The sequence below is a fragment of the Quercus suber genome, unplaced genomic scaffold (genome assembly GCF_002906115.3).
Source record: "Quercus suber isolate HL8 unplaced genomic scaffold, Cork oak 2.0 scaffold_206, whole genome shotgun sequence".
Classification (NCBI taxonomy): domain Eukaryota; kingdom Viridiplantae; phylum Streptophyta; class Magnoliopsida; order Fagales; family Fagaceae; genus Quercus; species Quercus suber.
This window is the reverse complement of record NW_027069664.1, coordinates 461,631-487,314: the sequence shown is the minus strand read 5'-3', so window position 1 is coordinate 487,314 and position 25,684 is coordinate 461,631. Positions and strand designations below refer to the sequence as shown.

General features: G+C 30.9%; 2 protein-coding genes across 2 annotated transcripts; both read right to left on the bottom strand.

The window, feature by feature from the left end:
- Positions 1-9,160: 9,160 nt before the first annotated feature.
- Positions 9,161-24,727, bottom strand: LOC112004081 (TMV resistance protein N-like). Its single transcript, XM_065779371.1, has 6 exons — positions 24,603-24,727; positions 13,058-13,407; positions 12,311-12,921; positions 11,439-11,741; positions 10,545-10,716; positions 9,161-9,372 (listed from the first exon to the last, which is right to left on the bottom strand). Exons 1-6 carry the CDS (start codon positions 24,725-24,727, stop codon positions 9,161-9,163), a joined length of 1,773 nt encoding a protein of 590 aa, XP_065635443.1.
- LOC111994670 (eukaryotic peptide chain release factor subunit 1-3-like) lies at positions 23,899-25,684 on the bottom strand (the record flags this gene model as incomplete). Its single annotated transcript, XM_065779354.1, is given in 2 exon segments — positions 23,899-24,474; positions 24,603-25,684. A coding segment is annotated over 1 exon segment (951 nt), but the record flags the coding sequence as incomplete, so codon positions are not given.

Here is a 25,684-nt window from a genome sequence, read left to right as displayed (position 1 = left end):
TTATAAAATAATCCAATTTATATTGTAGTTTTTAAAACCGTCACTTTTTAAAAAGCCCAACATCAAAAAGTTGAATCAAACTCACCTTAGTTTTCTTTTATCTTGTCCAAGTTTTCACCTTATTACCATTCACGAAAAATTAACTTTTCAGATGTTTATCCTTCTTTTTTTTCCTCACGGCATTTCAATATATTTTACACAAAATCTATTAGTCTATATAAAAACTGCAATCTTCTCAGGGGAAAAAAAAAATATATATATATATATATATAAAATGTGCAAATGAAGGTTTAAACAGTGCTTTTGTAAAGAAAAATTTTGTCAAGTAAACGCATTTCTTGCTGGGTCATAATGAGGGCCAATTATTACGTTTTTACCCTTAGGCCTTTGAAGGGTTTTAACTTTCTATAATTTAAAAAAAAAAGGTAATTAAAGCAAAAGTGATTCCTTTTTCAGCTTTCCATAAAGAAGAATTGAAGTGATCATTTTTTCTTTATAACTATGTACAAAAAAGTCCAGCAACATGATGGACAAAAGTCAAGTCGCATGAATGAAGATGTGATGTTAAACTTGTGAGACACGATGAAGGAAGAAAAGAAGAAAAGGATGAAGAAATATAAAGTAAGGCCATTCGGCCATTGGGTGTATAAGTTCAATTCTTCCTTTTATACCTGTGCACTGTATTCCTTTCATATAACTAGGCAAGTTCAGAAACAATCTGCCTGTTGTAATTTTTAATATTCTTGAAATAATTTATGGATTGAGCCAGCAGAGTCATATTCCAAATAAACTGAGACCGTTTCCTCACCCCGAGTTCGTGGATTGTTCCCACCATATTGGCCAAATTAAACATAAAGCAACTATGCTTCTACATATACAATGAGTTCTTGCCAACCCAATTTTTCCAACCAAACAAAAATATTGGTTTGTTTTTTATAAAATTTCTCTATTCTAAAAGTAAGTCCACTCCATTATATTCAAATCTTGGCCATTTTTATTCATTGTGAATTTATAATGATAGCAAAATATTTAATTCACCTTAAATTTTTGGGACAAATGATAGTTTATTAGTGAGAAATATATATGGACCAGCTCATTGTTAGTCCTAAGTATGTAAAATATGAAATATCTGACATAATTGCTATTGAAGAAAACAGCAGAGACTATAATAATGAGTAACACTATACTGTGCACAAAATGCATGTGATCAAGATTGCCTAGAAAAATTTAGAAATTTGACGACTATAGCTCAGATTTTCAAGAGAAGTTAGACTGATTGTCAATTTGCTCTGCAACCTGTCTCTATAATTTCTTACTGGGCTTTGTTTATGGGCCACTCGCATCAAGCCATCTCACAATTTGATTCACCATATGTTTGCCCTCATGGAAGTTCACATTTCCTTGTATTCTACAGGTTTAAACTGAAATAAACACAATTAAATTTATAAATATTTACAAATTAATCAATAAAATATTTTGAAGTAGACGTTAAACGGCCGAGAAGTTATACAAGCCAATTACCAAAAGACAACTCAGAAGCATTGAAAAGAATCCCTTGCTACAGCTGCAACTCAGAAGTACTTGATATTGTTTTTGGTGAAAGGTCTTTCAATCTGCAGAATTTAATTACATCTCATAAAATAGAGAGAAAAAGAGAGAAAGACTATGAACAAAAACTGGAATTCATCAACTTAATTACAAAGTGTAATCTGTTACAGTATCTATACACCAAGAGTGAGATTAGAAAATATCTAAATCTGTTAGCCTAAAATATCTAAGTTTGTTATGCTGAACTCTAACTAACCTATACACGTGTGAGTTTAAAGAATAACTAACTCCATTCATTAACACGGCACACTCTAAAGCACACAGCTGCATTGTTTATCAAAACGTCACCATTCTGTTTAATGAGAAACGGTGCCGTTCTTCTTAATCTTAGACCCGCGTTTCACCAATTGCTTGGACGACAGCGTTTTGGGCTTTACTGTATGAACATCATCTTCATCTTCGGCAGAGGATGATATGCTAGTGCTTTCATCAATGAATAATCATATTATGCACTGTGGAAATATATATTCGCTTTTGGAAATGTTTCTATTGCTATTACTTAATTAAACAGACATAACCAGCACAGGCTACTCGATAAAATGTTTTTTATGGAAAACAATTAGCACATGATCATTAATTTGCTCTTTAGAAATTGACTTATGGTGTTTCTTTTCACATTCTTTATTTGGCAAATTCCCTATAATTTCTCCAATCTGCATTAGAAAATATAGTAATGTAGTATTTGAGAAAATAACAAAATTGTGGGTTCTAGTTAGCTCAACTAGTAAAGTCTCTGATAGTTGAATAAGAGATCTAGGGTTCAATCTCCGCCTACACCAAAAATTGATTAATGTCTTGGTTTGATGATAAAGAACTATCATCGAGAGCGGACACCATAAGTTGAAACTCTCAAAAAAAAAAAAAAAGGGATAACAAAATTTGTTTCTTTGTAACTTAAAGAGAGAGAAAAAGAGGGAAACCTGACTCAATAATGTACTTGATGATAGTGGATCCAATGACCAACAATTCTTTGCACAAACTCTTCTTATAGATTGTGGAAGTCTTGGAATTTTTTGAAGCTTCTTGCAACTGATTATTTCAAGTCCCACTAATCTAGTAAAACTACTAATGTGTTTGAGGATGGTAACAATATTTGTTTGGGATAGATATAGATATTTCAATACGGGGAAGAATTCCAGCTTCAAAAAAAACTCCAATTCAGTTATATTTTCATAGTTGATGAGATTCAATGCTTCCAACCTTGAAAACCCCTACCCAAAAGAACAATTAGGAGAATTGCTTGTCAATATTGATGGTGTTGTTGGAAAGATTGATTCCTTAGGCAATTGAAATTTATAAATAATATCTGGAAGATCACTAAGGTTTGGGCAATTATATAGGTATAACGTCCTAAATGCAATGAGATATCCGATTGATCAGGGTAACCCTCTAATACCACTCCTTGACAATTCTAAAACCTCTAAGCATTTCATAATTGGATGAATATTGGGAAAATTCTCAAGGCTTGAGCAGCCCTCAAGATTAAAATATTTAAGAGATTTCAACATCAGCTTTGCTGGGAAGAATTTGAAGTTTCTCACAGTGTGTGAGGTGCCATTCTTTAAAACCTCAACCAAATTTTTACGATAAGAAAGGTCCACTTCCTCTAAGTTTGGAGCATAGAAGTTAGGTAAATCTATAATGGAATCACATTCACTGAAATTGATACGTTTCAAATTTTCAAACCATAACTCCTGTACAAGGTGAAAAAAATCAATATAAATCTTGAACAGATTTCTAAAAAAAATTTAACAAAATCATAATTTAGAGATACTAGTAATCATTCCTACTTGAATAGCTTTTGTAATCTAATGTGACTATGTGGCATTCCAAATGCAACAAGTTGCTTAGGAGAAAATTTTGATGGCATGGAAAAATGATATCCGGGTCATTCAAGCAACCTTAAACTATTGGGGAGAAATTTAAGTTCTTCACAAATGTGTACATTATGAACTATGTGAAATTTGAAATTTTCCATCATTTTGAAAGCTTTAGCATGTAGTTGCACCATTATTTGTTTTGGAGAATGCAACACTATATCTCGAATTTTGCGAGATCCCTAATAAGATAATACATTAAATGATGATAAACACAATAGAGTTTTCCATAAGTATAATCATCATGAAATCTATACACACACACACACACACACACACACATATATATACACACACATATATGTATACATACATATATATATATATATATAATAGGCAAAACTTAGAGAAAGTCCAATTAGAATTTCAAATTAGAGTCCAATTTTGCACCATGTGTCCTAAATTATTTATTTTTAAAGGGAGTTTTATTTCTTAATTTTTGAATCAAATGTGGGACCGCATCATAAATATTCATTCAAGTGAGTTATTGAGTACAAAAACTAAAGATTCTAGAATAAATTAATCATTAAAAAAAAAATGTGTTTCACAATAACAAAAATTAAGAAGTAATAAAAGAAAATAAGCATGGACAATTTACATTTTTTTACCTAATAATATTCTTACAATAATTTTTTAAGTGTTAACAAAATATATGAATGGCTATCAATAGTATTTAAATTATATATATAGGAATTATATTATGTATTTTATTTTTTTTGTATATCTTTAAGTGTATTTATGCATATACATGAGGTTACAAGCTAGTATATATTAATAGCTAAAGCTAAGAGAAAATTCAATTAGATTTCAAATTGGAATTTAATTAGAGTCTACTTTTGCATCATGTATCTCATCTAATCTAAACTTTTAAATTTTTGTGCCAAGTGAGTTAATTTAGTATAAAAATTGGATTTCAATTAGAGTTTAATTTTGCGCCACATGTCTCATCTGATCTAATTTTTGTTTTTAATTTTTGTGTCAAGTGAGTTAATGTAGTGTAAAAAACAAGGAATCCAATATAAATAAACCTAGATTATATATATATATATTTATAAAACCAAAGCTTAGAGAAAATTCTTTTGTAAGCTTTTCATATAAATTAAATTGTTTTGATTTTTTTTTTTTGAACTAATGAGTATATTTTTTATACTGATTCTATTTAAATATTTTTTATGTGAAGATCTTGAACGTAACAAGCTATATTTGAATTAAACGATTCCATGTACCTATTCCCATTCAATTTAGGAGATATTATTGAACTAATTTATTCTTTTATTTTGTGTTGTATTTAATAGAATTTCACTGATAATGATATTGAATTGATATTGTATATGTAGTGTCCAATAGTGATTTTTAAAATTATATATATGTAAGGTTGAATTTTATCAACCATTTAATTGACTTTATTCCATTACCAATTTGCTTGTAATTTAGCACTTAGCAACCCTGTATTTAGGTGAGAAAATTGTAAGGGTAGTGTGTGAGAAGATGTGAAGAAAAGCTCAAGAGTGTGCAAGAAAAACAGAGGCTCGCATTTGGTAAGGATTTTCCATGTTGCATTTTCAGCCCCCAAATGTGAAAATTAACGATTTTGCATTGGACTCTTGGAAAAGTAATGTAGCAAAAACCCAATAGGCTACCATTGTAAACTTTCTCTCATTTTCTTTAATTACCCTTACATTTTTTTTTCCCAAAACCCATTTTTACCCTTCTTCCCTAAGAATTTTCTTTACGTTTAGAATTAGGTGCTAATTTATAGGAGATTGACGACAGTCTTGTGCCGACGATTTTTTATTTTTTTATTTTTTATTTTTTACCCCCTTGGGATTAATCTAATGATGAATAAAATATAAAATATAGCATGTTTCACATAAGTCACGCTAGTACTTACAAAGGTTAGACCCTTTTGTAAGTACTAGTGTTGTTAGTCTTGTCTTCCCATACCCTCCTTCCCCATCCCCTATGTATTCTGTCTATATTATCTCAAAAAAAAAAGAAAAAAAAAAAGAAAAAAAAAGAAGAAGAAGCATGTTTCACATAAAATAAATAATAAAAAAGCAAATCTCCTGAAGTCTTCCACTATAAAAAGTTCCATCTTTTAATCAAAAAAAGAAAAGTTGTGCGCTTCCCTTTTCCCTTCCTTGAGGCCAAGCCTTTTTTATAATTTTTTTATTAAAAATAAAATATAGCAAATGGCCTGTCTTCCACTAAATATATAAATAATAATAATAATTTCGTCTTATCGAAAACATTCAAAATTTTCAATCAGTTCATGATCCACGTTCTTAGAGTCTAGACTACAAAAAGCAACACAATCATCTTTCTCACAAATTACAAAACATCAACCCATTTGAATTGTCTTCCCCTACAAAAAAGAAGTCTTCCACTATCAAAAGCTTGTACTTTAGAAGTCTTCCCCTATAAAAAGCAAAGTCTTTCATTTTTTAAGACAATAATTGCATGAGAAATATTATGATCACAACAGTTTTCACAATAATTGATTGGACAAATTTTAATCTCTTTCACATATAAGTATATAATCAATGTTACAATCAGTTGTTGTTGTTGTAATTTATCCTAGGATAAATTACAACAACAACAACTCAAAAAGTTTCCAAAAATATATAAATGTAATAGAGAAGTTCATGCCCTCTTACATGTGCCATCACTAACATAATGTTCATTTTTGAAAAAAGAGAAATCTACTCATGGTTTATTTAAATCTCAAAGGAGGGTGTCATTTCTACAAACATCAAGCGAGAGTGTTATAGCCAAGAGTAAAGGTTGTTGTTGTTGTAATTTATCCTAGGATAAATTACAACAACAACAACTCAAAAAGTTTCCAAAAATATATAAATGTAATAGAGAAGTTCATGCCCTCTTACATGTGCCATCACTAACATAATGTTCATTTTTGAAAAAAGAGAAATCTACTCATGGTTTATTTAAATCTCAAAGGAGGGTGTCATTTCTACAAACATCAAGCGAGAGTGTTATAGCCAAGAGTAAAGGTTCAAAGTGATTTTTTTATATTTGCTTACTTACACTTCTACACAAATACTATGTTATTATTTACAATATTTGTAATTAATAGCCAAGAGTCTTATAGTACAACTAGCACATTGTGGGAAAAAATTGGCTTTTGCCCTTTTTAAAAAAACAATCCAGTATTTTGCCATCTATCTCAAACTAATTAGGGAAATGCTCCTTTTTTGTAACTCGATTAATGATAAATCGAGTTATAAAAAAAAAAAAATTTCTGGAGCCCTATAGCGGCGTTTTTAAGTACCTATAGTGACGTTTTGTAACTCGACCTCTATGAAATCAAGTTATAGGCAATTTTTTTTTTTATACCTATTACTCGATTTCATAGAGGTCGAGTTACAAAACGCCACTATAGGTCCTAAAAACATCGCTATAGGCTTCTTAAAAACACCGCTATAGGACCTAACTCGATTTATCATAAATCGAGTTTCAAAAGAGAGGCATTTCCCTAATTAGTTTGGGAAATGGGGCAAAATGCTGGATAGTTTTTTTAAAAAAGGGCAAAAGCCCATTTTGTCCGCACATTGTGATATTTCCAATAAAGACATCCCCAAAGTTTAAATCCCTCTACTCTCAATTATTAAAATTTTATATTTAATACCATCATTTGAAATTTATTTATAATATTTATTTACTGAACACTCCAAGTTAGTGTAAAAATTAACAAAAGTCTAAAATTTACTTTAAATACTCTAAGTTTATGGTGGCTTCTAATTGGATCCCTCAATTTTTTTGAACTTGCAATTTAAACCCTCAAGTATTAGGATCATGTCAATATACCTTTAGTTACTTCTCATTTTAAGTACCTATAGTGACGTTTTGTAACTTGACCTCCATGAAATCGAGTTATAGGCAATTTTTTTTTTTTTTTTTTTTTTTTACCTATTACTCAATTTCATAGAGGTCGAGTTACAAAACGCCACTATAGGTCCTAAAAATGTCGCTATAGGCTTCTTAAAAACACTGCTATAGGACCTAACTCGATTTATGATAAATCGAGTTTCAAAAGAGAGGCATTTCCCTAATTAGTTTGGAAAATGAGGCAAAATGCTGGATAGTTTTTTTAAAAAGGGCAAAAGCCCATTTTGTCCGCACATTGTGATATTTCCAATAAAGACATCCCCAAAGTTTAAATCCCTCTACTCTCAATTATTAAAATTTTATATTTAATACCATCATTTGAAATTTATTTATAATATTTATTTACTGAACACTCCAAGATAGTGTAAAAATTAACAAAAGTCTAAAATTTACTTTAAATACTCTAAGTTTATGGTGGCTTCTAATTGGATCCCTCAATTTTTTTGAACTTGCAATTTAAACCCTCAAGTATTAGGATCATGTCAATATACCTTTAGTTACTTCTCATTCCAAATATCATTTTGTGTAATGGTTTTATACAACATCTTTATTACACGGAGGCTAGTCCTACACTTGTGCGGTCCATATTTATGTGAGAAGGATTTTGTATGCAACCATTACACAAAATATGATCTTATCCTTTCTATCCCCCAATATCCACACCACTACTCCTAACTCAAAACCTTCGACACATTTCTCTCTCCACAATCCCAATTCCCAAATCAAGATGAAAATCGTAGGCACATCACCATTGTACCCTAAGCTAAACTCGCAAGTGGAGAGGGGTGATGTGCCATCTGGTTTTGGGTTTTATTGTGGAGGTTGTTTTTGTCGCTAAACTTGTCGTTGGACTTGAGGGTGGGGAGTGGTGGTGTACTCGCGAAGGGTGGTGATGGTTGCTGTGGATTATGGGATGGAGGAAGATAGGGAGAGAGGAATGATTTTTTTTTAAACTTTCTAAAATAATTTACTCTTTTTTACAATTTATTTTTTTCCCCTATTTTGCTTTTAAAAACAACGTTGTTTTATATGGTTTACAACAAGTATATAACGAGAGGTGACGTAATGCCATATTGACATTATTGTAGTATTTGAGAGTTTAAATTATAAGTTTAACAGATTAGAAAATATCTAAATCTGTTAGCCTAAACTATCTGAGTTTGTTATGCTAAACTCTAACTAACCCATACACGTGTGAGTTTAAAGAATAACTAACTCCGTTCAATAACACGGCACACTCTAAAGCACACAGCTGCATTGTTTATCGAAACGTCACCATTCTATTTAATGAGAAACGGTGCCGTTCTTCTTAATCTTAGACAGGCGTATCACCAATTGCTTGGACGACAGCGTTTGGGCTTTACTGTAGGAACATCATCTTCATCTTCAGCAGAGGATGATCTACTAGTGCTTTCATCAATGAATAATCATATTATGCACTGTGGAAATATATATTCTCTTTTGGAAATGTTTCTATTGCTATTACTTAATTAAACAGACATAACCAGCACAGGCTACTTGATAAAATGTTTTTTATGGAAAACAATTAGCACATGACTACAAGGGCCGTGACTGTATTACCCATACAAAATCCAAGCATTCCCAACATAACAAAAACATCAATAACACAGGCTGAAACACTTCATTTATGTATATATGTCAAGAAACAGACCAAGCACTGATTGTATATTAAAAACAATACCATTCAAATTCCAATGGAAAAAAGAGGTTTGGAGTTGGGAGTTGGAGCATAATTCTTTGGAGTATGATCAAGATGTCCTCATTTGCTTCGTTGGTGAAATCATATTGAAATTAGTCTCATCATTTATGCAGATACAGGTCATTGAAGATGAACCCAAATAAAACCCACCAATAACGGATAAGCCTAATGCCAAATCAGGCTGATCAAAGCCAAAGTTAGATTCATTTGCTGTATCAGGGACCAGAGGAGGCTCACGTTTTTCTGCTTCTGAGACATTTGCTAACAAACTCAAATGCCCCAAATCACTTTTACAGTGTTGGAAACCTCGTGATCCATATTTGAATCATAAGGAAGAGGTATTAAAGGCAGGAGCTCAGGGTCATTAGGGACCGATAATGATAGATTCAAATCACCATGAAAGCCCTTCAATCCAGATTCAAACTCGTTCTTTGTTTTTTCCATTGAAAGCCACTAAACTCCTTCATTGTTGGAAATATCATGATACATATTTGTTGAAGCATCCAGTGAACTAGGTGATGATGAAGTCTCGGGTAGCAGAAACAGAACATGTCAAGAATTACAGGGAGATGAAAACGACACTGTTTTGATAAAAAGGAAAAGAACTAGATTGAAGAAACAGAGCCGTTAGATTAAATGTACAGCTGTCAATTTTTAGGTTTGCCTTTATGTAAAGTTAATAGGTGTTGATGTGTGTTTTGTAAGCTTTGCTAGTTTGTTAGTTTTTCTTCCCTCTCTCTCTGCTACGTGTATATAAAGCAGAGTAGAACTTGTAAATAATTTTTGATGAGCTTCTAGATATTTCTCAAATCAATAAAATTCCCATTTCTATTTAGAAAACTCTCTTTTTACAATATTCAAGCCACAAGAAGTGGGGAAAAAAGATTGAAAAGGCAGGGAGTTAGTGTCATAAGTGACCGAGGAAGAACAACCACCATGCCTAGCGCTCTAAAAGGGGAAGCAAGTAAAACCAGATTTCGTAGGGCAACATATGCATTCCACATGAATCCCCCACCTTTTTATGATATGGGGAACTTTAACACGTGCTGCATCAGTCCCACGTCTAGATCTTTTAGATTTCAATATCGTCACACATATAACCTTAGGAGAGTAAGGGGTACTAATCCAATGATGGGTTTCACAAGTAACCACAATGTGATTTTGTTTAGACGAATTTGAGTTACTCAATTGCTCCTGCAATTTCTGAGTAGATATAGAAAACAACCATAGATGATCATTAATTTGTTCTTTAGAAATTGACTTATGGTGTTTCTTTTCAGAACCATTGATGGAAAGGTAAACCTGATAATAAAGTCCACTTCTAAGTGCCTCCTTCGGTCCAAAAGCAATACAGATGGTAATTTTTGGAATTTCACAGCCAACCCAGAACGATATTGAATTTTCGACACTCTAATGGTTGAAATTGAACCAACTTGGAATCTCAATTCCCGGTACTATAATTTCGCAATCATCATCCTCATATGATGATAATGAAGAAGAGAGAACCTGATGTGAAAATCGAGTTGATGGCCCTATATCCATTAATATGTCTCCTCTTGCACCTTCACATTCTTTATTTGGTAAATTCCCTATAATTTCTCCAATCTGCATTAGGAAATATAGTAATGTAGTATTTGAGAAGACAACAAAATTTGTTTCTTTATAACTTAAAGAGAGAGAAAAAGAGAGAAACTTGACTCAATAATGTACTCGATGATAGTGGATCCAATGACCAACAATTCTTTGCACACAAACTTCTTATAGATTGTGGAAGTCTTGGAATTTTTTGAAGCTTCTTGCAACTGATTATTTCAAGTACCACTAATCTAGTAAAACTACTAATGTGTTCGGGGATGGTGACAATATTCGTTTGGAATAGATATAGATATTTCAATACGGAGAAGAATTCCAGCTTAAAAAAAAACTCTAATTCAGTTATATTTTCACAGTTGATGAGATTCAATGCTTCCAACCTCAAAATCCCATACCCAAAAGAACAATTAGGAGAATTGCTTGTCAATATCGAAGGGGTTGTTGGAAAGACTGATTCCTTGGGCAATTGAAATTTATAAATAATATATGGAAGATCACTATTATGATCCGTTTGGATTGAGGGTGAGGGGGAGTAGAGTAGAGTAGATTTAGCCCAAAATTAGCCTATTTTTAGCCAACTCTACTCTATTCTCCTCCACTCTCCCTCCTTCCCCCCCTCCATCCAAACAAGCCCTAAGGTTTGGGCAATCATATAAGTATAACGTCCTAAGTGCAATGAGATAACCGATTGATGAGGGTAACCCTCTAATACCACTCCTTGACAATTCTAAAACCTCTAAACATTTCATAATTGGATGAATATTGGGGAACTTCTCAAGGCTTGAGTAGCCCTCAAGATTAAAATATTTATGAGATTTCAACGTCAGCTTGCTTGGAAGAATTTGAAGTTTCTCGCAGTGTTTGAGGTGCCATTCTTGAAGCTTATCAAGAAATCCAAAAGACTCATGAACCTCAACCAAATTTTTACAATAAGAAAGGCTCACTTCCTCTAAGTTTGGAGCACAAAAGTTGGGTAAATTTGTAATGGAATCACATTCACTGAAATTGATACTTTGCAAATTTTCAAACCATAACTCCTGTTCAAGGTGAAAAAAACCAATATAAATCTTGAACATATTTTAAAATAAAATTTAAGAAAATCATAATTTAGAGATACTAGTAATCATACCTGCTTGAATAGCTTCTCTAATCTAATGTGACTATGTGGCATTCCAAATGCAACAAGTTGTTGAGGACAATATTTTGATGGCAAGGAAAAATGATATCCGGGCCATTCAAGCAATCTTAAACCATTGGGGAGAAATTTAAGTTCTTCACAAATGTGTACATTACGAACTATGAGAAATTTGAGATTTTCCATCATTTTGAAAGCTTTAGCGTGTAGTTGCACTGTTATTGGATTAGGAGAATGCAACATTATACCTCAAATTTTGCGGGATCCCTAATAGGATAATGCATTAAATGAATGATACACACAATAGAATTTTCCATAAGTATAATCATCATGAAATTTTGATAAAAGATGATACTGATAAGCTTATATTTTTTACTGTGTTAAAAAGAAAAAAAAATCAAAGAAAAAAGATTCATTACATCCACCTAGTAGGAAAAAATTTTAAAAAATTTGAAGAGAAAGAACCAATACCTTTCTTCTGGTCAACACTTCAAGGGCATCTATATAATACCATAACCCGCTGCATTTTCCTAGGATTTCAGATGATTCTTGCCGAACAACTTCCTTACCCATATCATGCATTGATAGTGTGCCATTTTGATCAACAGTTATGAGAGATTTATTAACAAGTATTGGAATACCAAAATTTGGATATAAATCGCAAGCGTCTAATATATCTACAACATAATCCATGTACCATCCTTTGAAGAAACATGCAATATCAAGGAAAGTTTCCTTTTCAGTTTCTTCCAATCCATCATAACTTACTTTAAGTATCTCCTGAATATCTTCTTTGGGAATTTTTTCATATTTATCTATTGCACTTTTCCACTCAAGTTTAGTTCTTCCACACAAATCAGAACCTATTATTGCTAGAGCTAGTGGAAGGCCTTTGGCATAATGTATAACATGGCTTGCAAGTTCCAAATAATCTTCCCTAGGTTTGTTTCGATGGAAGGCATGTTGACTAAAGAGTTCAAGAGCTTCATGTTTGTCTAATTCCTTAAACTCATAAGATGTACAAACTTTTCCAAGAGTTGCTACTAAGTGTTCATCTCTTGTTGTTATAATGATTCTATTTCCTGAAACAAACCAATCACATGATCCAAGCAAATTTTCAATTTGTTTAGATTTGTCCACGTCATCAAGAATTAAAAGAATCCTTTTACTATGAAGCCTTTCTTGTATCATATTGATTCCTTCCGCTTCACTGTCCACCTTCAAATGTTTGTACTGTAAGATCCTTAGAAAGAAGATTCTCTTGTAACTGGATTATGCCATTATTTGTTCTAGAGTTTTCTCTAACATTCTCAAGCAAACAACTTCCTTCAAACTGATCAAAAATTTTGTTATAAACAGCTTTTGCAATTGTAGTCTTACCTATTCCCCCAAGGCCATGAATCCCAACCATTCGAATATCATTTAACTTAATATCTAAAAGTGATTCTATGGCCTTGGCACGTGAATCTACTCCAATAGGGTATTTAGCAACAAATAATCGTGTGCTATTTAATTTGGTATTTGATATCTTTTCAATAATTTGTTGGATAAATTTGGATTCAGGTCCACTGGAAATCACAAAGCATAAGAGATGTTAAATAAGTTGAATTAGTTGGAAATATAGATATGAAAATAACTAAATTGAAGATATTGAGTTTTGTACATTACAACATTACAACATGGATTTGAGGCTTTTTTGCCAAATAGCATAATTTAGGAAAATTTATGAGAAACGTATCCAACCAAACTTATTTAGTTATGTAGTACTTTTTTGGAACTCAAGTTTGTGAAACTCGAGTTCCAAGTGAAACTTGAGTTTACAAAACTCGAGCTCTAAGTACTATGTTTGATCATATTATCACATGAGTCCATAATGCTTGGAACTTAAGTTTGGTAAACTCAAATTTGTCAAATTCGAGTTCCAAAAAAATACTACATAACTAAATAAGTTTGGCCGGATACATTTTTCTAATTTTTTTTTTCTAAAATTATGCAATTTGGAAAAATTAGCCATGAATTTGAGAAGCATCATTAATATTAGTACTGTTTTTTGGCCAATAAATTAGATTAAGGCTTTTAGCAGTAGTTGTGTGGAAACTTTGTTTAGGTGAGGAAAGAAACGTAGTAGAAACTCATTTTCCATACTTGACCAAAATGGGTTTGCAGGAATACTTTATTTGTTTTTAGGATGTCGCAGCTTTGGTTAGACAGATATAGGTTTATATTCTCTCAAGTTATAACCTCTTTAAGTGAACGCATTTATTACAAAATTAATTTAGCTAGAGAGTTCCATTTTCTCACAGCTAATACATTCTAAACACCCCCCTCCCCCCGAGTTATAAAATTAAGAGTAAATTACAATTTACCCACCTATGGTTTGATCAAAATTTAAGTTGTCTATCTGTGTTTGAAATCTCATGATGCAAGTGTTCCATTGAATTCTTTTTAATCTTATTTGATCATGTATGTTTATGTTTTTTTTTTTTTTTTTTTTTTTTTTTTTTTTCTTTTTAATCTTATTTGATCATGTATGTTTATGTTTTTTTTTTTTTTTTTTTTGGAGGAGAGAGAGATAAAAATGGAGCAAAATTGCATATTTAACCATGTTTTTAACATAAGTGGGTCAATAAACTCTAACAAAGCTAAACTTAGGTGGGTAAATTATCAAATTTCAAATCACAAGTAGACAACTTATATTGTCAAACTATAGGTGGGTAGGTTATAATTTACCCTAAAATCTATCAAATGGAATCCTCCTCATCTTCCCATTGTAACTTTAAATACGAGTAGAAGCGCTCAAGACAACTCAGGCAAAGCGGGGGCTGGAGGAGTTATTCATGACCATGAGGGAAAATGGATGAAAGGCTTTTCTATAAACTGGGTATCACTTCTAATATTGTTGCAAAACTTTGGGCTATTAGACATAGTCTTCATATGGCTTGGGAGTTAGATTTTAGATTTACTAGTCGCATACTCGTGCGTTGCGCATGATAATATTTTTAGAGTTATCTCATAAATATATATATATATATGTATATATATTATTTTTATTATTATTGTTTTACTATTGTCTATGTAACTTACGTAAAATTCTTATATGATAAAATTATCAAAATCATGCTATGTAATAGAATTATTATTTTTTCTTTATAATGCAATTGGATAACATTTAACAATCAAAGAGAACAAAAAAGAAAAAAGAAAAAAACTTAAAACACAAAACTATATTGCATCAACTCAAAGTAGAGTAATTAAAAATACAAAAAATTAATAACCTAAAGTAGAGATGCAAGAAAAATAAAAAAATCCACCAAAAAATTGAGAGAGAGAAAAAACTTTTTTTGTGAAGGAAAATTATGCATAGAAGTATAGGATGGAAAAGATAATGAAAAATTTATAATAGGAGGATAAGAAGAAGAAGAAACAAAATAAATAAAGATAAAGGGAAAGATGAAGAGTGATATTTGGTAGATGGTAGTGGGGAGATGAAATGTGAAAGGAATGAGAAATGTTGGAGAAAGTGGAAATGTTAAAAAAAAAAAATACGATTTTATAAGGAAATTTTTATTTATTTGTATTTAATGAAAACATTATATGTTTAATTTTTAAAAATTTAAAAAAAAAATGAGAGAAAATTAAAAATTTAATGATATGAAGGATATGGCTGAATTTAAATGGTCAATTGTAGTAGTGCTATTGATGTTAGCATGAATATATATATATATATATATTGCAACATGAAAAATCATAAACCCTATCTATATAACTCAATTAAAATTACTTTATGATGTTGAGTTAACAAAATGGATTTGTGGTTACCAAAAAACTAAGGATTTTTTTTTTTTTTAATTTTTATAAAAAGAATAAACTTGAAAGCTGAACATGAATTGTCTTGTTTTACTACTTGTCATTTGGGTGAGATTGAAGCCTCTCATAAATTAATGGAGTCTCATTATACCTATCCACCATTACTTACCCCTTGTAAGTCAAGAGGCTACACATACAATCTAACGTACATCATTACTCAACAATGTTTCAACTCACCACACAACAAAGTAATCATGCAAATGAACTTTGAAATATTCATTTGGTGTTACAATCAATGATATGTAGCTTTCAGGAAAAAATATGTAGTAGTGGTAAATTAAACAACAATACTATTCAACTACTCGGATTTATCATGATATGAAGAGAGCATGAATGCATTATGGATCCCTTTGTTTCTTATGGCCCATACAAAATTTAAACTATTGGAATTAAGAAGAAAGAGATTTCTAAATATATAAATAGAATAGTTTTTATTAGAAGTCAATCACTGCACATGAGGAGAGAAAAAAAAAAATAAAAAATAACGTATCAAGTCTAAAAGGAACTTCATAGAACAAATGTCATGTTGTACAAAAATAACATATATAGAACAACTAAATAGGTGAATTCAAAGCAACCCAAACTAAGAATTTAAAGAAAAACACATGTAATAAAATTAACAATTAAAGAGAGAAAAAAAAAAAAAACTTAAATCACAAAACTAAATCACATTAGCTCAATATAAAGTTCTAAAGAACACAACAATTTATCACCCTAAAGCAGAGATGCAAGAAAATAAAAAATCCATCAAAAAATTGAGAGAGAGAAAGAGAGAGAGTGCTTTTTTTTTTTTTTTTTTTTTGTTGTTGTGAGGGAAAAGTATGTAAAGGATGGAAGAGAGAATGACAAATTTATAGTAAGAGAGTGTAAATAAGAAAGGACAAAAAAAAAAAAAAGATGAAGGGAAAGATGAAGAGTGATATTAAGGTAAAGGGTAGTGGGGAGATGAAATGGTAAGGGAAGAGAAAGGCTGGAGAAAGTGTAAATATTTAAAAAATGAGTAAATGTTAAAAAAAATTATAGGAAAATTGGAAAAAAAAATTGATAATGACGTGAATGCTGATGTGACTCAACTGGAGCGTAGCAAAAATAAATGTTACGCTTTAGCTTTTAGATATATAGATTTGTTTGGAAATAGATTCTACTCTTGTTATTCATCTACTAACTTCTCAATCCAATCCTACTATTGGTATGTCTATTGTTGCTTTTTATTGCAAGAATCTTCTAGGAAGACAATGGAACGTTAAGCTGCAACACATCTACCATGAGCTACTGGGGTTGCAAATCTTTTAGCTAGGAGAGGAAAGACCAAGTGGAAAGCATAAGAGAATATGCTCAGAGCCCGTATTTTGTTAAGTAGGCAGTTATGTTTGGTTGGATAAGTTGGGGAGTAGTTGTGTAGATGGATTTTGTTGATCTTATGTTGTAGATAATCTTGTGGCACTCAGGGGCAGAGTTAGAAATTTTGGTTTAGGGGGTCGAATCACATATTTAAGAGAAATTCAAACCACATAAGTAGTCGTGTAGATGGATTTTGTCGATCTTATGTTGTAGATAATCTTGTGGCACTCAGGGGCAAAGTTAGAAATTTGGTTTAGGGGGTCGAATCACATATTGATAAATTAGTTAAGAGAAATTCAAACCACATACATACATACATTTACACGCGTGCGTGTGTATCATTTTGATGAGAAACTTATTATTTTTATAAATTTTAATGTACACAAATTACCTACTTTGAAATCAATATGTACCCCACAAAAAAAAAAAAAAAAAAAAAAAAAAAAAAACCAATATTTTAATATAATTTTTTTTGAGAGCCATCACTCCCTAACATTAAATCTCATTTGTTTTGTTTTTTCTTTTCTTTTATTATTTAACATTTTGAGTCTAATAATTCAAACATTGACAAACAATTTCAAACTTAACAACAATAACAACGAAAAACTTAGTCCAAATAATAAAAATTGGCAAGAGAAATTGTTTTTATTAAATACTCCTTATTTGAACTCAACAACTAGAACTTACCAAATAGTAGAGGAGAAAAAAAAAAAAAAAAAAAGGAGAACATTGTTCTAGTAGGGTTTTTTTTTTTTTTTTTTTTGGAGGGGGGAGGGGTTAAAAAATAGATAGTTTTTGTTATTATCAACTACTAATGTGTAACCCTGTGCATATGCGCGAGTACATTTAAAAATAATCACAATTACATATATATGTGAATTCAAATTAAACGTAGTGTAAGAATTACAACTTACATATTTTTTAAACCATGAATTTCTAAAATATATAAATTGAATCTAAACTCTTCAGTTTTTGCACCCCAATAATTTACTTGCCACAAAAATTAAAAATTAGATGAGACACACGTCGTAAAATTGAACCTCAATTAAATTAAATTTAGAATCTAATTGAATTTAGACTCTTTGATTTTTTGCACCTAATAATTCACTTGACACATACATTTAAAAATTAGATGAGACACGTTTTTTTAGCAATGTTTAGTGGGAGTTAGAGTTGTAATTTTATAGGATTGTCCTTTGATTTTGTTTTTACTTAAACATAAGAGTGTTAGACATTTTTTAACTAAAAAAACCAAACAAGGGTACCCCTAAAATAGTAGTGTGTGTGCATATATATATATATAATTTAGAATCTAATTAGATCTAGACTCTTTGGTTTTTGTACCTAATAATTCACTTGCCACAAAAATTTTAAAAATTAGATGAGACAAATGGCGCGAAATTGAACTCCAATTAAAATTCAATTTAGAATCTAATTGAATTTAGACTCTTTGATTTTTGCACCTAATAATTCACTTAACACAAAAATTCAAAAATTAGTTGAGATAAGTGGCGCAAAATTAGACTCCAATATAATATTATATATATATATATTTGCACCTAATTAGATTTTCTCTGATTTTTACCTATATATATATAGTCTTAAAATAAATAAAATAAACTAATTGAAATTTAAATATTTTGTTAGACATGCACCCAAAGTTAATTCAACCATGAAATTCAAAAAAAAAAAAAAAGAGAAATTTAAAATCTAATTATATTTTTTCTGAGTTTTACCTCCATATATCTATCTAACTATCTATCTATCTATCATATATATATATATATATATAGTTTTAAAATAAAATAAACTAATTGAAATTTAAATATTTTCTAGACATGCACCCAAAGTTAATTCAACCATAGAATTAAAAAAAAAAAAAAATTCAATAAAAAAAAAAACCCATTACATTTTTTCAAGGAAACCATTGAAAATATTGCCTCCCAAGTTGAGGACCTCCAGGCTTCTTAAACCCAATAATTATGTGTAGCAACATGCCAACATGAGTGAGTAAAAAACCATAAAATGGTTCTCTCAGTGTGTCAATTTCTTCCAAACAAGTGTGGTCCTGTCAACATCCAGCCACTCTTTTTCTTTTCTTTTTTTTTTTTTAAAAAGTTTTATTTTCCTTATTTCTTTCTTTTTACTTCATTTCAATTTCAACTTAAAATGGGAAACCATTATATATTTTAGAAATTCATGGCTTAAAAAAATGTGTAATTAATTTGTAATTCTTACACCAAGTTCAACGTGAACTCATATATGTGTATATATATATTATATATATTATAAATAGGTGAAGTTGAGAAACTCAAATTAGAATTGCAAATTAAAGTTCCAATTTTGCGCCTTCTGTCTAAATTATTTATTTTTAAAGAGTTTTATTTCTTAATTTAGAATCAAATGTGGGACTACATCATAAATATTCATTCAAGTGAGTTATTAAGTACAAAAATCAAAGAGTTTAGAATAAATGAATTGTAAAAAAAAAAAAAGTGTTTCACAATAAATTTTTTTTTTTTAAAATATGGACAATTTACATTTTATACTTAATAATATCTGTACAAATTTTTTAAATAGTTAACAAAATATAAATATGACTATCAATAGTATTTAAATATATATATATATATATATATGAATTATATTATGTATCTTATTGTATGTCTTTAAGTGTATTCATGTATATGCATGGGATTACAAGCTAGTATATATTAATAGTGAAAGATCAGAGAAAATCCAATTAGATTTAATTGGATTCCCAGTTTGGCGTCATGTGTCCCATTTAATTTTAAATTTTTTGCTAATTGAATGATTGAGTGCAAGGTTGTCAAAATCGGGATTTTACGTAGGATCGTGGGAGGTAGGCAAGATCGTAGATCGTAGAATCGGATCGTGAATCATAAGATCCCTACCTTTTTCAGATTTTAAGCAAAAACCTATTGATAGTGGCTTTGTATGCTATATAATCACTTAAAATATGAATCCATCAATTAAAAAAAAATTGCATCATAAAATGTAATTGCACACACTACATCGTTCTTATGTCATTCTAACAAAACAAAATATATTTAACTTTTGACATAATGTATCTAAAATGTTCAATATATATTTAATTAGCAACTAAGTACCAAAATATTATCTACACATATGGAAAATGTTTTCCAAATTCTAAGTTCCAAATCTAAAATAAGTTAGGCTAATTAGAATATAAAAACTAGCTAACTACAAATTTACAATATGTAATCCAAAAGAGAATTCTCAATCTAAGGTAAACTAGCTAATAAAAATATGAAATCCAAAAGAGAATTCTCATTCTAAGGTTCTTCTAATCTAATCACTGTCATTGTCATATCCATTTCATCATCTAAATATTTTAGGTTTTGTTTTTGAAAACGTTAAACTTAAGTACTATAGGTTTTTTTTGAGATGGTTTATGTTGACATAGGGGTAAATTGGACTTCAATTCATTATTGGGCTTTTTGATAACCATTGGGCTTGTGGGTTTAGGTGGATTATCTTACCCAAATGAATCTCACTTAAAAAAAAAAAAAAAAAATCAAGCCAAATGGTAGGATCGGTAGGATCGGTAGAATCCCATACGATCCTACGATCCTATGCGATTTTACACGATCCTATATACGATCCTACCATTTGTTGATTCTGCTACAATTTTAAACTTTTTTGGTGAGGTGGGATCGTAAAATCGTGCGATTTTACGATCCGGATTACGATTTTGACAACCATGATTGAGTGTAAAAATTGAATAGTCCAAATCCAATTAGATTTCTATTTGGATTTTAATGGAATCCAATTTCCGCCACATGTTCATTTATTTTTAAAATTTTGTGTAACAAGTGAATTATTGGGTAAAAAAACTGAAGAGTTTAAATTCAATTAAACTCTAAATCATATATATATATATATATAATGAGAAATCATATATATTCTAGAAATGTATTAATTTAAAAAAAGTGTAATATAATACTATGTATAATTTGAATCTCTTTTATATAAAAATGTATAATTGTGATTGTTTTTAATTGCACTCATGTATATGCACGGGCTACACACTAGTGTGTGTATATACATATATATATATATATATATATATTAATAGGTAAAGCTGAGAGAAAATTCAATTGGATTTCAATTTGAATTCTAATTGTTGTCTAATTTTACATCACGTATCCCATATATATATATATATATATATTTTAAATTTCTAGATGAGTTAATGTTGTGGCAAAAGACGGAAAGCTTATATAATAAACCAATAAAAAGAAACCCAATAAAAAAAAGTATAAACTCATGTGTATATCCAAAAAATAAAATAAAATAAAGAAGAAAGAAAAAGTAAAACTCATGTATATAACTATGAATTAAACAAGTATAATTATATATATATGGTGTGTGTGTGTGTGTGTGTGTGTAATTGTGTTGTTTTTAATTGTACCGCCAAAGCTAAAAGAAAATCAAATTAGAATCCAAATTGAATTTCAATTGGAGTCCAATTATGTCTCATGCGTCCCATCTAATTTTTAATTTTTGTGTCAAGTGAATTATTGATTGTAAAATTTGAAATGTCCAATCTAATTAGATTCAAAATAAGATTTCAATTAGATTCCAATTAGGCGCCATGTGTCCATCTAATTTTTTTAATTTTTGTGGCAAATGATTTATTTATTTTTTATGAATGGCAAGTGACTTATTGGGTGCAAAAATCGATGAGCGTGTGTGTATATATATAATGAGAAACCATTACATATTTTAGAATTCTATGGTTTAAAAAAGGTGTAATGTAATACCTTGTATAATTTCAATCTCTTTAAAAAAAAATGGAATAATTTGATCTATGTACATAATTGTAATTGTTTTTAATTGTACTCGTGCATATGCACGAGTTACACACTAGTTAAACATAAAACTTAAGTTTAATGATTACATGGTAAATAAATCAAATTGACAAAAAATTTGGTGTAAATGTTAAAGAACATATAAATAAGTGACATCTTTAAAATATTTATCCAATAGAGCTAATAAATGACATAAAATTTGGTGTACATGTGAATTTAACTCACATTTATATCTATATATGATTTTGCCAAAGATTTTTTCTCGACGCATTTGATTATCTTTTTCTGCAGATTTTGTGGCTTTGGATACCTTGGAGCTATTAGATATGAGTGACAATGAATTGACTGGAATTGTCCCTCCTTCTATACGAGCATTATCTTCTCTCAAATCGTTAGTTTTGGAGGGAAATGAACTTAATGGCTCTTTACCAACTCAAGGTATGTATTTAATTGATTTGATGAAAATATTTCTTTGTGAAATGGAAACAAATGAAAAAAGACTAATAAATTACAGGATTGGACCTGACGTATTCTTACAAATAAGATATTATAATGTTGAGAACTGCTAAAATTGGTTCCTTTTTTGCAGGTTTATGTGAACTCAAGAAACTTGAAGAGTTAATCTTAGTTGGAATAATTTTGAAGGAACCCTGCCTTCTTGCCTATTCAATTTGACATCTCTTCAAATGTTAGATCTCTATGAGAATTCTTTCAGAGGAAACATTTCATCTTATTTGATAGCTGGCCTCACATCCCTTAAGCATATTGATCTCAGTTATAACTTTTTTGACGGTTTCTCATTCAGCTCATTTGCTAATCTTTCTAAGCTTGAATTCATTCAATTTATATGTGTTAGGAAGATGGCCAATATAGAAACAGAAACTTCAGACTGGGTACCTCTATTTCAGTTGGAATTCCTTGTGATATCTAATTGTAGTCTCAACAAGCTCTCCAATCAAATTCCAACATTTCTCTTGAACGGTTTTAGACCCCTTAAACACACAGATTGCGTAGCCTAGATTAATTAGCCAAGTTGTTACTTAGTCAAATTAAGCAATTCTAGGTTANTTCTTATCAAAAAAAAAAAAAAATGAGGGATGTCCCTTATGCAAAAACTCAAAACTTTCTTCAAAATTTTCTTCCAAAAATTCCTTCAGGAGAATTCCTTTAGGCATATTCCTCTTTAGGATTTTCCTCTAAGTTTTCCTCTACTACTTTCCTACAAATCTTGTAATAAGAACTAGTTTCAAGCCTTGTACCTGTTGAAATCATGTAACTACTACTGCTGTAAGTACTGCTGTTTATTTTCAATAATAATTACTTTCAGCTTTGTGTTTTAATATACCTTCTTGGTTAGTTCTATTTTAATTATTTTATTTTCAAATTGTTGCTACCGCCTTTTTGGCTGGTTCTATTTTAATTATTTTATTTTCAAATTGTTGCTACCACATTCTTGGCTAGTTTTACTGGTTTTCCTTTGATTATAACTATACTTCGGCCTTCGGCGCTGTGTTCCGCCCCCTTTTGGTGTGTATATATATATATATAGTTCTTCATAATTTATAAAATGGAGTAAGACTGAGCGTGGATCGAGTCATGTCGGTTTTATACCTAACCCACAACCTGAATCCACAAGGGGTGGGCCAAGTCAAGCCTAGGGTCAGGTCCTTTTTTTAAGTTTACATGATATAAATAATAATGTTCTTTTTCCATTTCTATGTGTACTGCTTGTCTGATTGTATTTCTTAAAGGAAACCTTGTACTCTTAACTCTTAGGTTTGTTCGAAACAGTAAGTATTTTCCACAAAAAATTGGTAAATTAAGGCAGCCAATTCCTTTAAATTCTGTCATATGTGTAAGAAATATATAATCCAGCAATTAGATTTTCAAAATTCGCATTCAAAATTTGATGGCCGGGCATATTTTCTTTTTTCCACGCCTAGAAGATTAGCGCATAGGCGTGTATTGGCTCTAAAGAAACGCACACAACCCATGTAATAAAAATATAAAATATATAAACCTCACAGAGTGGTGCTACAGGCATTGAGAAAACCACAATTTTTCACTCCCTTCTCACAAGCAATCACATCACTCAAGAGTCCCACTAAGATACAAATGTGAGAAGGAGTGAAAATTTACATGTAGGTTTCCGGTGCCTACAGCATTTTCTGTTCTTTTACCTATGGAAACTAGGACTGTATCTTCAATCCAATCCACCAAACATATATGCTAATGATAAATGTATTCAACAGAATTAAAAAACATATATTAAAAGTCATAATGATGGGGTAAACTTCACGAGGACATAACAGAGCAGTTTCAACAAAACCACAGGCTCAGAGAACTGCAGAGTCTCGATCAGTCAACAAGCAAATTTGATATAGCGATAAAAGGTAGATCACACAATCCCCCGAAGCAATGGAAATACCTATTAAAGCACATTATTCTTCATGTGACTCCCTTCATGCTGCTCCCATCCAAGAAACATGACTCCAATAATTTTTTTTCGGAATAATCCAAAATATAGATGAAATCACCCAATTAAGATTCTCGTGTATTTCTGCAAATCTCCTTCAAGAAAGAAGAGACCGTGGAAACAAAATATCCAAAACAGGGTTAGGGAATAAAAATTCAATCAAGTGCCAACTGAAAAATTAGTAGAAGCATAGAAAAGAGAAGAAAACAAATAAAAAACTTACATATATTTAGCAATGGTTTTGAGATCCAAATTCCAACTCCGGGGCAGCAGCAGCAAGCGCATATCGCGCTCTGGTGCAGGCCTTTTTGCCCCATTCTCCTGCACCAGCATTGGGGAAAAGTTCATTGATTGTTATTCAGAATCATCATAAACTTCACCATCGTCAGAAAACTCATCAAATGATCTTATATCAAGCTGGTAACGGAGTATTCCCCCAATCCCACCAAAACCTCTGCAGAACTGGGATCCCTCTTGAGATTTGTTGGTGACAAATTCAAGTGCACAACCAAACTTCTTGTATTCAGTAGCAAACCACTCCAGCAGAGACGTCTTTTCCTGCACCTCTAATTCAGCAGAGCCAACAGGAGCACGGAAATTACTCTGATCAGCCTCTTGCTCCTTATTCAAGTGCTTTATGATAATCTCACCAGTAGTGCTATTTTTTAACACATACCTATTAATATCCAGATTTTCCCATACAATAAGTATCTCAACAGCACCCATCTCCAAAGTTTTCAGTGTATCATCCACGCCAAAAACATATTTCCCAGTGTCCTGGCTAATCTCCTCAAAGTATTTGCCTATCAAGCGCTTCTCCTGAATAAATTTCACATTGGACAGGATCTCTGATGACAGTTCAATGGCCTGATTGAAACCATTCTCCCCTCCATAAGAGACATCTACCACATTTAATATTTTGGCTTGAAGACGAGGATCAAACATGTCTGACTGACTAAGCTCAGTTTTGAAGTCAGCAGACCCAGCAAGTATTAATCCGGAAACATTGGGTTGGCTGGTGGCAGCATTGATGTAAAATTGAGTGGCAAGTTCCGCTGTCTTCCTCACATAGTTGTGGCGCTTCTCCATTCGAAGACGAGCAAACCGTAGAGCTGATTGCCCACCTCTTCCATGTTTCTTTGGAAGGTCAACACTAAATTTATGAAGAATCTCTCTGGTATTACCACTTAAAGTCCCAAAAAGGGTCCCATTACCATCCATGATAATAAAACCAAACTTGTCATCAGATTCTAAAAGCTCATTCAGTGCTTCTGTATGAAACTTGTTGTCACAAAGGTAAAGGGA